Source organism: Protopterus annectens, chromosome 4.part0 (assembly GCF_019279795.1).
Source record: "Protopterus annectens isolate FY-2018-M chromosome 4.part0, PAN1.0, whole genome shotgun sequence".
Lineage (NCBI taxonomy): Eukaryota > Metazoa > Chordata > Ceratodontiformes > Protopteridae > Protopterus > Protopterus annectens.
Genome location: NC_056733.1, coordinates 922,865,960 through 922,879,469, shown reverse-complemented (window position 1 = coordinate 922,879,469; position 13,510 = coordinate 922,865,960). Strand labels below are relative to the sequence as shown.

The window sequence follows — 13,510 nt, the reverse complement described above, 5'->3', positions numbered from 1 at the left end:
TTACCTGTGCAGATTAGTTAATAGCAATAAAATACAGTAAAAAGTATGCAGCAGGCAATAAAAAGTGCTATATATAAATTGCTAGAAGCAATAATCAGTATAAATAAGCCAAAAAAAAAACAGGATTCTTATTGTTATATATCTCAGATCAGAGTTGTAGTCAATGCCCCTCCTCCACTCTGCTCAGTGTGTATAGACAGAAATCCTCTCAAAGTTGGGGGTGAAATACCAGAAGATACAACCTTAGACAACTTTTTTTAAAAAAGCACCAAAGAACCAACCCCCACTAGTCAGCAGCCAATCAACACAATCTTGTCACGAAGGTAAAGAAAGGCTTCTGCTAATTCAAGATGGCCTAGTCATGTGCTCAGAACAATCACTGCAAAAACAAACAGGCCAAGAGCCAGCAAATCTGAACTGGGACAATACTAAAGCTATTAGCCTACAATCTTTTAGACAGTAAACACTACAGAAATCTTTATGACAGCAGTGAGCCACAAAATGAAAGTTTTTAAACAGATAAAGGAGCAAGTAGACTCTACAGAATGCTTTTGACTGCAAATAAATCAGTTACCTGTGCAGACATTGATTTCTGTAAGGTTCTTGGTGCCATTGATCACCCCTACTTTGCATTCATGGTCCAGCCTTGTCCGCATAGACAATGGTGCATTAACTGGAAAGAGTTCTACTCCATAAACTGCCAAGTGGTGTGCAATGCCCAGGTTAGTATATACAATATCTATATACAAAACTGGGCATTATATACAATGTCTCTGTGAGCCATCCAGGCAGTTCCTGGGATTCCCTCATCTGGCATATGTCCGACCTATATCAGCAATCTGTGTATGGGGGCTCCCACAAGGCCATCTTATTAGCAATGTTGGATAAGTCTTGAAGCCATGGCTCACGTGTAATTATTTGTACAGGTAGGAAAGGAACAATGACAGGGTGCAACAATGGGCACAATGGTGGAAGAGGGGTACTAAGGATATGGAAGGGGTGTCTGAGATGGACAAAAGATTAGGGTGAGCTCAAACTGTACAGTAAGGGACAGTGTTTTCTGAGCAGGCAGGTGTCCAGAAGTAGTGGATACTTGCTCGGAAGGAGTTCCATGGGACACATCTCTTGTAGATGTGGTTGCACTGAGTGTATATGTGTGTGCGTGTGTGTGTGTGTGTGTGTGTGTGTTGGTGTCTGTAAGAGACAGGTGTTTTGGGGCAGCAAGTGAGTATAACATGGATTGCAAACGTTCCCTGCAATGGGTGCACCCCCTCACAGGAAATACCTGGCACCAACACCCACAAACAAAGAATGGAGGTGAGCCTGAGACCTGAGACCTCTTAGTATGCCATGTGCCTGACCTCCATATAGGTTATGTCTGCATGGATGGCCTCACTGTGATGCATCAGACATACCCGCAGCAGGTGACTTGGAGGAGAATGAAGCAATATGATACCTTTACCTACCTGCTTTGTAGGGTGTGCCCATAGTGGAGGCCAATGAGTGCCTTCTGTGGGAATGGCATCATCCCTGACATGTACGAGCACACCACTTTATGGTGGCAGTGAAGCACCCATGTGTCTGTCCAACACACTAATCAGTTGGTTAATATCCTAATGTATGTCTCTGGCATACTGATAGCATCTACCTGTGCCTGAATAATAGCCCTAAACATCTGTTGAGTAATGTCCATTGTGACAACCATTGTAACACCCATTTCAACAAATGAGCCATGGTGTTGATAGCCACTGACCCAGTGTTTCCAAGCCCTGTCCCCACATTCTGTGGTGGCAGCACTGCCCACTGACGGTGCATGGGCAGACGAGAAGAGTATTTGCTCTCTGTGTATAAGTACTGGGCATGGCCTGTCTTTTCACTGGCTCTGGAAAGGCGGGGATGGATTCTACAGTCATCACAGCTGTGTCACATGACATGAAATTCTATTTTCAACATAGCTGTGTCACATGATGTGAATTGCTTAGTGCCCTCTACAGACACTGCTGCTGGCACTTTTCCCTCACACTGTGCTAGTATACATCTACCATCATTGTTAGTGTCCAATGCAGCACTGATGTCTAGCATGTCCTGCTCCATGGCATTGAAGCCATACAACCATAGCACCTGTGAAAATAGGCAGTAAACATTTATGTACAGCACTGCTAATATGTGACAATCTCAGTTCCTTGCGATGCATCAATAATACAGGTAGCAGCTGTGCAAAGAAAGGAAACAAATGTATATTGTGTAGTATGTCTTTGTACTGGTATACTAGCCGTGGTTGTACAGCAGATGTAGTGGTGTTCAGCATCCCTGAAATCTGGGCACAAGTGTGCCATTAAAATGTATTACTGATATAAGGAAATAGAAAACTGGTGTATCTCCAACAGAGACTCAGGATGGTGCATCCAGTTCAGCTTCCACATTCATGCTTCTACCATTAGGGTCCTTTCAGGCTCCCCAGACAGGAACAAATTGAACTCCTCCATGATAGTGAGGGTGATTTGTAACAGTGAGCCCCAACACATGGTCATTCTGCAGTGACATGGGTCTTGTTATGGGAATGTTGCTGATCCTGCAACAGACCTTATAAGATGGCCTGCTGTGGTCAATGACTGCATTTACAGCCACCAGTAGCTTTAGCTACATGTGTTTGTGGAAGGTCTAAGTTGTTCTTGCCTGTTCCTAGTACAGTATCACATGGATATCCACCTAAGAAAACTTCTTGAGACAGTGTATCTACCTGTAAATGTGGACATGCACCTATGGTCAGTGAGTGGGAATGACGTATGTCTAGCACCATCTGTGTTGGTCATTCACCCATGTGGTAGTTGTGCCACCATAAGGTGCCCTGCCTACCATACTCCATTATCACAAGAAAGTACCCCACAGAAGTCTAGTATGGTAGCATAGGGATGGGATGTGTTGCAGCATGCACTCTGCCAGCAGCCTTGATTTCCCTTTGCCCAAGAAAGCACATCCATTACAGCTCCACACATTTATCCAATCATATATCAGTTATCCAGTGTGCTTTCCCACCCCACCCATCCACTGTGTTCTACATGTGATCTGTGGATGCAAACACTGATCATCACAACACAGCCCTCTCTGTCTGAGCCACCTACCAGGGGAGATAGTCTGTCTGATGTAGTCCCACAACCATAAATTTGTGGGTTACTATTCTCTGCACCTGAGACCTGTTCTCTCTCATTTATCATTGTAGCCTTATCTGTGACCTCCTGCTGTGGATCAACCCCCAGCAATTTAAGATTCCTTCAGTTATCCCACTCATTCTCCCCAACTGCTACTAGACTGTGTACCCATATCACGGCAGATGTAGATCAGCCCTTCCCTGTATAAACTAACATAAATATCTTCATTGTGATCCACTCACTATTCCTGTAAAAAAAGAATAGTATGATAAGCACCACAATGGGATCTGTTTATACCACGGAATTTCAGGGCTCATAGCATAGTAGTTATGCTAATGAGGTAGTTTAGGGAAAAATGTTTCTAATTCAAACATTTACAGTAATGCATGTCAGCCACTCTGTGCAGTGAGGCTCATGCTAATCCATACATGTGCACTGAAGACTATGAAGCAGTTTGTGCATTCTTCCATAGGGCTGTGAGCTTCTTAAGTCACAACCACAGACCACAACCTTGTTTGTACAGGGCCAACACATTGCTATCCTGCTGTCTGGAAGTGCACATCATGTGATACCTGCAATATGCACCAATGTGTATCTGCTAACATTTAACTCTGGATAGCAGCCTATGAGACTGTCATGGCTTCTGTAGGGTCTGAGGGTGGGAGGTCTCCCATGTAGTGCAGGAATGAGATTAAATATTTCTGTACCTGCTGCTTACAGTGTTTGTTTGCATTACATGTCACATACCTTGTCAATGCAAGTTGAACTGTTCTACTGCCCATGCTACTGCCAGGGACAGGGGTGCTCAGTCTATCATGCCTTACTCTTACATTGGTCATTCCACCACCCCCTCCCTCTACCAGTTCACCTGGCATACCACTGACATACATCTGACAGGCTGCAGATGATAATTCATGATGGCTGCCATGTCATGGTACATTATTACCACCATGCTTCTGTGACGTAAGTGTATTCATTTTAGACTTATGGGGCTGTATAAACATGGTGGGTCTATATTATAACATCGAATTTTATAAAGTTCGAATGTTATAATATCGAGCCAGTTTTGTTGAACGCTAAAAACAACGAAGGTGCAGGACACTGAATTCTTTCTCAGGGAAAGAATTCGGTGGGCCGTTGCTGTGGCTTCGCTGTTTTCAGCATTCGATATGTTGGAGCGTTACGGGTTGGGTTCAGGTAAGTGTGCGATTGTGTGTAGATTAGGGTTAGGGGGTGGGTTAGGTGAGTTAGGGACCGGGTCAGGTAAGTGTGCGGTTGTGTGTAGGTTAGGGTTAGGGGGTGGGTTAGGTGAGTTAGGGTTAGGGTGCGGGTGAGGCGAGTGTGCAATAGTGACGGACCTTAGGGTTAGGGTGGGGTTAAGGTAAGTGGATAGCTAGTAGTTTATGTAAAGTTTAGTTTAGGTGGAGGATTTTAAGTGTATGTGTGTGGATTGCTGTTTTTTGTGTGTACGTTTCTCAGAATAGCGAATTTTTTCAATGGGAAAAAAATTGCTATTCTGACTGTTCTATGTTTGTGGATTTCAATGTTTAGAGTTCTATATTATAACATTCGATCTTTGTAGATTTCGATGTTATAATATAGACCCAAACAAGGCATGGTCTCTACAGTACCATTTGGTAGACCACCTCCACCAACTGCTGGCAAACCCAAATGGACTGAGCACTTCATTACCACTTGCAGTCACACTGCACCCCATGCACTGTTCACATGACCTACAAATGTTGAACTGGTAGATAGTAATTAATATTGCCCCTTGTGACAAACATACTGCTGCAGTAGCTTGTGTCAGGCTGATGTATTGTTTTTCATTTGCAATTGCATACTTTATAGCAATGTACTCATTCATGGACTACACTGTCATTCAGTATAATACATTATTGATAACTGCTTTTGTGCTTCTATCTTTATCATTGTTTTCTTTTTTATTTGCCCTTTGTTCTTTTGTTTTTCTCTGTTTATGGTAATATTATATGCAGTGCTGGCTTCAGCAGTGGAAGTGGTACAGGAGGTGCCACCATGCTATGCAACTCCTTGGCATCACCTGCTGTGTCCTCAGAAGTCTCCATGTCCACCTCTCTGCAGGGTGATGTAAGTCATCCAGCAGTGGGCGATCTGGGGGGGCACTGGTGTGCTCTGGTGGGAGGTGTAGGCTGCCCGTCATGTGGCATCTCATGACATGTACTAGTCACTATGTGACTTGTAGTGTTTTCACTAGTTCACTGGTTAATTGATTACTTATTCTGACTCCATCATGCAGGAGAAGGAAAGCCTACTGACATCCATGCTGGACACCCATATTGGTAACCTGGTTCATGTCCTTATGTAGCTGTCAAAGTTGTACAACTGCCTGGCTCTGATTAGCACTGACCAGTGGGCTAGCACTGGATGAGATCTTGCAATGATAACAGTCCATAAGGTGACTGACTAAAGGTCAGGTGCAGCACTCTGCAGTGAGGCACACCATCTCCTCACCATCATTGTATTCCCTATTTTTGTGTGCCAGTTCCCTCCCCTTTGTCAGTCAGTCTGTATCGCTATACCATGTTTTCTGCCCAGTTCTTCATCATGCTACCTTCACTCTCACCCCTTCTTGAAAATTTAAATAAATGGGGCACTTGTCCCCAAAAAAGAAAATGTTGCTTCTCCTCCTCCATGCCAGTCTTCCTTTCTCCTTGCCCTTCTGTGTGTTCCTCTGCTTGGACTCTCCCCTTTCTGCCTTCCCTATACACCTGCTTCCTTCCCATTTATAATATAAAAACAGCTCTGATGTTATTGTATAGACATTTGCTGGGCTATAAGGTATGCTTATAGAGTAACATCATTACACTTGTGAATATGCATTGCTGTGAACATGCTACATGCATGTTACAGGACTCTAAAGGTAACATGACCAGCACAGAACCGTCTTAGTCATTAAGTGACCTGTAGTTTTTTGCTCTAGTGAACTGTGTACTCCTTTGAGTCCATCATACCGTGTTGCTACTACTGCATATTCAATCAGTGTTAGGCCACTCTGCTCTCTATGACCCTAATTTGTCCTTGTAAGTGATAATTACTGAATCATGCCCATTGTTTTCTATGGAAAAATGTGGAGTCGAGTCCAAATTAGGTCTTAAATTAATACTTAGTTGAATAATAAAATAACATCTCTTTTAAATAAATCATCTTTTTATATTGTAAAAGTAGTGTATTGTTATTTTTGGCAATTTGGTTTTGAAGAAAACCCTCCAGAGTATCAGTTGACTGATATGGGGTAGCACAGTTGTTCTGTCCACATATTGGACTTCTTTAATTTGTGCAAATGTAATTGATAATATTTTAATACAGCAATATATAAAGTTGATTTTTGTGCATGTTTTCTATCATTTTCATTTAAAGTCCTTTGACATAAGTAATTTAACTTGGCAGGTATGAAGGTAAAATACTGTCGCTAAAAATATCAAAGCATTGACTATTTGGTCTTACTGGCACTGATTAGAGTGGCTTTGATTTATTCAGCCACAATGATGGCAAGCAGTTTGTCTTGGAATGTTTATGCATTTTTTTCTCGTGAACAGAGTTTAAAAGTATGACTTTTTAAACACATTTAAAGGATGAGGTGACTTTCTCCTTAGAACAAAGGTCATGTATTAGTATTTTTAACATACTCTAACATATTTAAATACTGTAACTGACAAAGCTGAACATGTTTTCAGTTTCACACTACTGTGAAAAAAATAGTGATGAACAAATGTTTTTTTAATTACTGTTTTTTTGTCCAGATTCAGATGGCTGACTGAATGGCTCCTGTACCTGTGCCTAGTTGATCTGTTTATTCTGCCTCCTCCTCCTCCTGAGAGATGGATAAAGGTCCTGCGAGAAGTGGGGGTTCACAAGCCCCAACATGTCATGAAGTACCTGGGCTCATCCCGAACCAGTGTGTTGGCCATAAAACCCATTCATTCCCTGTTGAAGGGACCACGATGGTCCTCTAGCTGTAAAATAATCATTCTGTTTATACTTCCCTTCCATGTGGTCCAGATTAGGGGCAGGAATTTTCAGCAGCCAGGACGTCTCCTTTGTCCTCTTGTTCATCATCTTTATCAATAACTTCCACACCTCTCTTACACATTGTAAAAAATCATTTCTTTAGACTCTCCTACTGAAGTGCTGTCTTTTTGTGACACCATTCACAGGATGAAATATCTGTTTAACTATAAACAAAAAGAAATATTAGAAGCCCAGCACATATATTATGATTTACCACATGTGGATAACCCTTAGCCTGTGGCAATTCCTCCTGTTTTACCAGCTTTAGAAGATAACTTCCATGCAGCCAGTAATTTACCTGACAGTCAGCCACCAGCCTCTGAAGTATCATACAAATTGTATAAAGTTCCTTAAACTCAGAAACTTCTCTTTAGGAACTGCAGGCCAGATTCTGCAGTCATCTCTCTGTCAAAACATTATTCTTCTAAATACCTTATGGCAGCTAATCCTATTCCATCTGATAAGGATGGCAGAGCTTTTGGTAGATTCTGGGAAAATGTGCATACCTCTTTCACTTTAGCATTTAGAATAGTGAACTGCCAAGCTTACATATTTAAGTTTATGTTGGCTTCATTTGAGAAAAATTGAAACTTAATAGCTGACCTTCAACATTCTGGCACTAAGGCATCTTTGAACTCCCTACTTTCTTCTGTGTTTCAAATAACCTTGCATTCACTTAAATGTTCTTATGCCACTGTGAATGTATGTTCATAATGGCTGCCACTGGCTCAGTAATGAGAAAGTTTGCTTAGCTACACTCTCAGAACTTTCCAAAAGATGTGAATGCTGAACTGCTGAATGCCTTTTGATAGGGAGGTGCTATCTGGTTCCTCATCTGTTGAGATACAAAAAAGATTTGATGAAAGGAAAAGCATATTTTATGTAATATCAATTATATCTATCTTCCATTCCTAAATAAAATGTAAACTTTCCAGCTAGTCCAGGATCCTTTTATAGGAAATAATATAAGCAGTCCCAGTAAAAATACAGGCAAATAAACAAACATTTAGGAAACCATGGAAGAGAGGTTAAAAAAAAGGGGGGGGGGGATCTACCAAACCCAAGGACAATACGAAAAAGGCTGATTAACTATCGCATCATTTTCTCTCCCCTCCCTACACTGACAACCCTAAAAAGCTTTCCCATAATCTAGATACACATGCTCCTCTTTGGCACCAATATCAGATATTTGGGTTCTGAAATTCATTGAAAATGATTATCACTAGCAGTAGGACAACCTTCTTCCCTTCCAAGGGATTCTCCCACAGCTATCCAATCAAACCTTACTGTTTCCTCATATGCTGAATCAAATATTGTCTCAGGGAGTGAAAGAACCTGTTCTTACAGATCAAACAGAAAAAGAGTTTACTGAAGGATTTTTCTAGCTTCAAAAAAAGAAGAAACTTGGAGACCTACATGGACTCTTCTAAATCTTCACATAAAAAAATCCCAAAATTCAAAATGCTATGTATACAGTTTCAGTTACTATTCTTTCCTCCATAGTTTCCTGGTAACTCTAGATTTAAAATATGCTTATTATAACATTTCCATTTTTAAAGATTCCAAAAGCCTTTTAAGATTTTATGCCTCTGGTTCATTGCTTTCAGTTTTCTGTTGTATTTTTTTGGGTTATCTACAGCTCTAACGGTGTTCAGAAAGCATCTAGCTCTTGTAATGGTCCATTGCAGACTGCTGATTGCAGGAAATTCTCATTTTCAATATTTTCATGACTGCCTTATATTTGCATACACTATTTTCCAGCTGTCATGAATATCTTCTCTTTGTAACAAACCTATTTCTCAATCTAGGGTTTCAAGAAAAATCTTCTCTTATTCCATTCAAAAAGATAGGGTTTCTCGGGTGTCTCTTGGACACTTCCACTATGATGGCATTTCTTCCCCAAGAAAAAGTGGAATTCTGCAAAGAACAGGCTCTCATGTTCTTCAGTCAGTCACTTTCAACAGCCAGAGACTAGCTCAAGATGTCAGGTCTCATAGTTTCTATCATTGTCTTGTTTCCTCTAGCCAGACTCTACATGAGAGAAATTCAATGGCTTCTGAAATCCATGTGGTCTCATCACTAGCACCCTCTATCCTATCATATTCCATTTCTGGTCCTTATCAATAGAGAGATCCACAGGGGATTGAATCATTTGCTCATAAAGCCAGGGTTTCCTTTGGCTCCTCCAACCCCAACCATACCTCTCAACCTCATAGCACAATAAATCTGGACAAAGCCGAAATAATGGAGGGACAAAGGCCCAAAAATAGGGACAGATTTTAATTATTGCTCTTATGAACTTAAAAACTTGCTAGAGTAACAGGATTCTTTGTTGTTGTATTTTGTGAAGGAAGTGAAGCCTGAAACTCAAATGAAAGTCATTATTTAGTGACTTCAGTTTTCACTGATTTGCCAGAAAACTCCATATTTTATAAGGAAAAGACCAATAATATGAGGCAAAAATTAGGTTCTTCTTCAAAAATCTGGACAGCTGAGAGGTATGACCCACAGATGCATTAGACTTTACATGAGGAGCAATCTCCAAGGGGTAAATGACCAGGGTTTGTGGAATCAGTGATATAAACTGAGGCATATCAATATCAAAGAAATCATGGCACTAATGAAAACACTGATATCCTTAAATTACTCCTGGACCCCATGTCATCTGCTAGTAACCACAGACAGTCTCACAATAATGTGATACATAAATATGATGGAACAAGATCCTATCTCACTGTTGTGCAGACATGCAATGAAAGCTTGGAAACTAAAAACTCAGCTCAATCTATCACAACAAACTACCTACATCCCATCAGAGCAGATTGCTGCAGCACACAAATTAAGCAGGACCGGGACAGACCCCCCCCCCAATTAATAGAGATTGTATGCATGGGTCTTCAAAGAATTGCTCCAACTGTGGGGAATTCCTCAAGTAGATCTGTTTGCCTCCATTTACAACAGACAGCTGAAGACTTTCTTCTCCTGCACTCCTTGTACAAAGCTCTGGAAGACACATGCTTTTTCATTCCCTAAGATGGGTATGTTCCTATATGTTTTTTCACCCATTCTCTTAATGATCAGAGTCCTTACAAAGATCCAGAAGGATCCTCTATGGATGACTCTGGTTACTCCTTTTTGGCCCAGGCAACAGTGATTTTCCATCCTCTCAAAAATGACCAAGGGTGATTACCACAAACTTCCTCACAGGATGGACTTGTACATTAGAGGCATTCTGGGATTGATTTGTCTGCCTGCATGATAATATGCTGATACCTCTTGTGCATCTCTTTTCTGAGGACTTGCAACAGTATTAAAGGAGGCTAAAAAAACTGCTACTAGAAATTCATACATGGTTAAGCAGAAAAAGCTTTCTAGTTGCTGCCAAAACCAAGAACCAAAATCCTTGTATAAACTTCCTTGTTTCTACAATATTTGTGTGAGTCATTATCCACTGGCTTTTTTATTCTTCAATTAAGAATCAATGTTTGGCCATCTCTGCTTGCCTGTCAGTGAGTGGATCCCCCGCTCCACCTTATCTCAAGTGAAACAATTCTTGAAGGGGTGTCGCATATCTTTCTACCTAGAAAACAGTTTGCACCTGCAAATTATGTTCTGGAGAAACTTACAGGTTTTCCTTTTGAACCAGCTCCTAAAGCAGATTTAAAGTTCATAATGTAGAAAACATTGTTATTCACTGCTCTGGCTTCAGTCAGAAGCGTATACGAGTTAAAAGCTCTTATGGTGACTCAGTCATAACTCATCTTTCATTTAGGACATGGTCAGTTTGAGAACCAGTCCTTCATTTATACCCAAAGTGGTTTCCGAGTTTATTTTGAGTCAAGTGATCCATCTCCCTGTCTTTCTTTCCAGAATCTAGAAATCAGGAAGAAAGAAATTTGCTTGCTCTGAATGCCCACAGGCAACACAGATACTATGTGGATAAAACTAAAAGATTCAGAAATTCTAACAATTGTTTATATCCTGTGATGGCAAGAAAAAGGGGCAATCTGCATCCAAACAGACAGTTTCCAAATTGTTGACTCATTCAATTCAGCTTTGCTAGTCTTACCATAATAAGACACTTCCAGGTAAGGTCAAAGCCAATTCTACCAAGCCTATGGCTACTTCTGTGGCCTTTTGGGAAGGGATGGATTCTAGAAATATTCTAGAGGTAGCAACTTGGGTCTTCCCTCAACATGTTTACTAAGCATAACAAAACTGACTCATTGTAAAGGGCCAGAACAGGGTCAGATGGAAACATTCTCAAAGAGCTAACAGTTTCTGATCCTTCTTCTTCTTCTCTTTCTGTTTTGGTACTCATCTCATATAGCTTAGGCTGCTATAACAATGATGTAATGACAGACATAGTACAGTTGTGTAAGTAAACATACCATAATGTTAGATGGTTGAATAGTTGACTGTTGCAGTACAACCCCCCCTTCCCCTTGTGTTTTTTGTTTTTGTTATGCCAGGGTGGGAGATCCACACCATTTTATCTTCTACTAGCATATCCCCTTATGACAGGACTCTAGCCTTCCTTTTTCTGAAGCAAGAAAGCTCCGAGTTTTGGTGCATGGTTGTTTTATATTGGCTCACCTTTGAGCTATAAATGTTATACTGGCATTTGGAAGGTGTTTTAGGGATTTGGAGCACAAATGAATGCCCAGTCCTTGGCAGAATGCAGGCCATGTAGCTTTAACTACTGCAGCAGTGATCTATTTGAATATCCACTGTTACAGTAAGTATACGTGCACAACTGTCCTATCCCTTTTTCCTGTTCAGCGAACATTTGCGATCAATCCAGAATAATTTGTCTTAAGAGACAGTGGTTCTTTAATATGGGCTTAAACTTTTGACTCTTTATACTAATTCTGATACTATAAAGTAAGTTACTAACACCTGTATTCCAGGGTGCAGTTTTTTTAAATGTAAAAATATAAATGACAAATATTAAGTTAAAAACTGTTCAATGTTAAAAAACACCCCTTTGCCAGACACTAAATAACAGTTTTGTGGCATGTGTAGATGATGGATAGAAAATATTTACCTTCGTTGCAGCAGCCTTTTGCGCTGTCCATTGATTTAATGATTTGACTAAGACATTGTCTCCAGTATGGTTTACCTGTTAAACGATACAATAAGAAACGGTAACTGTTCACCATAGTTTCTCGTGAATCAATTTGCATTTTCCACTCATCCTAAGTCAGTTCACAGAATTTAGTAGCTACCAAAGTATAACAATTACAACACAGACAAATTCTGACATTTTATTATTTATTTATTATTATTTTACATTTGTTAACTGGGAAAGTCCGACTGGACACGTCCTTTTTCAGTGGTGGCCCGGGCAGAAAAGCTCCATGTACAGAGTAAAATATTACACTAGACAGCTGAAATACAGCTGGATTACATGCAAGCATATAAAACATGCATACATTTTTATGTCTATTAATAATCCTGTTGAAAAATAATACTTTACAAAGACAGAGTTTAAACATCAAACACTTCAGAGTAGTTGGGTTATATATACATTATAATAATGCAGGTAGGATGAGATATGTGTTAATGATAGCATGGATAGGAAGAGTTCGGAGTAGAGGGGAGAGGGGACAGGTAGTAGGTGGCAAAGGTGAAGTTAGAGTAAGTAGGAAAGTTGTAGACATGCAGAGGATGAAGAATAAAGCTAAAGGTGTTAGTAGTGTTAGTAATGGAAGGTGGGATGTGTAGGAAGTCAGTTGGATTAAGGAAAGGAAGAATACACTTAGTTGGAGAAGCAGAGAGGTGTGAGAAGGGAATTCTTACTGGAGTAGCAGAGCAAGGAAAAGGTGAGGTAGTGGGGTGGGTAGAGTGTATAGAGGGGGAGAGAGATGTATTAGTAGGTTGAAAGTACTAATTACAGATTAGTCAGGGTTGGTGCAGTTACATAGCCAAATATGTTGTAGATGGGATTTTATGGCTTTTTTGAAGGGGGTGAGGGTAGTTATTGCTGTGATGTTGTGAGGGAGGCTGTTCCACTAGTTAACAACACAGTTGCTGTAAAGGGAAGTGCCAGCGGAGTTATTAGCTTTGGTTACTTCTAGTAGGAGTTTCTGATTTGATCACAGATCTCTAGTTTTGGCACTTGGTTGAAATAGGTTTTGTAGAGCAGGGATTTTGTCAGGGGAGTGAAGAAGTTTGTGGGCTGTTATAAGTTGGTTATAAAGAATAAGACTGGGAAATTCCAGCCCACCAAGAGTTTTTAGAGGAGTGCAGTGATGGGTTCTATGGGGCATGTTTGTTGTAAATTTGGCAATTTTATTACAGCAGGTTTG

At 40.5% G+C, this 13,510-nt stretch overlaps 1 protein-coding gene across 1 annotated transcript in view; it reads right to left on the bottom strand.

The window, feature by feature from the left end:
- Nucleotides 1-12,317, bottom strand: part of LOC122800150 (galaxin-like) — a 35,605-nt gene extending 23,288 nt beyond the window's left edge. The window contains exon 1 of the mRNA XM_044069665.1: nucleotides 12,247-12,317. Coding sequence (XP_043925600.1) covers nucleotides 12,247-12,277 — 31 coding nt within the window. The 5' untranslated portion in view covers nucleotides 12,278-12,317. The remainder of the gene's footprint in view (nucleotides 1-12,246) is intronic.
- Nucleotides 12,318-13,510: the final 1,193 nt, after the last annotated feature.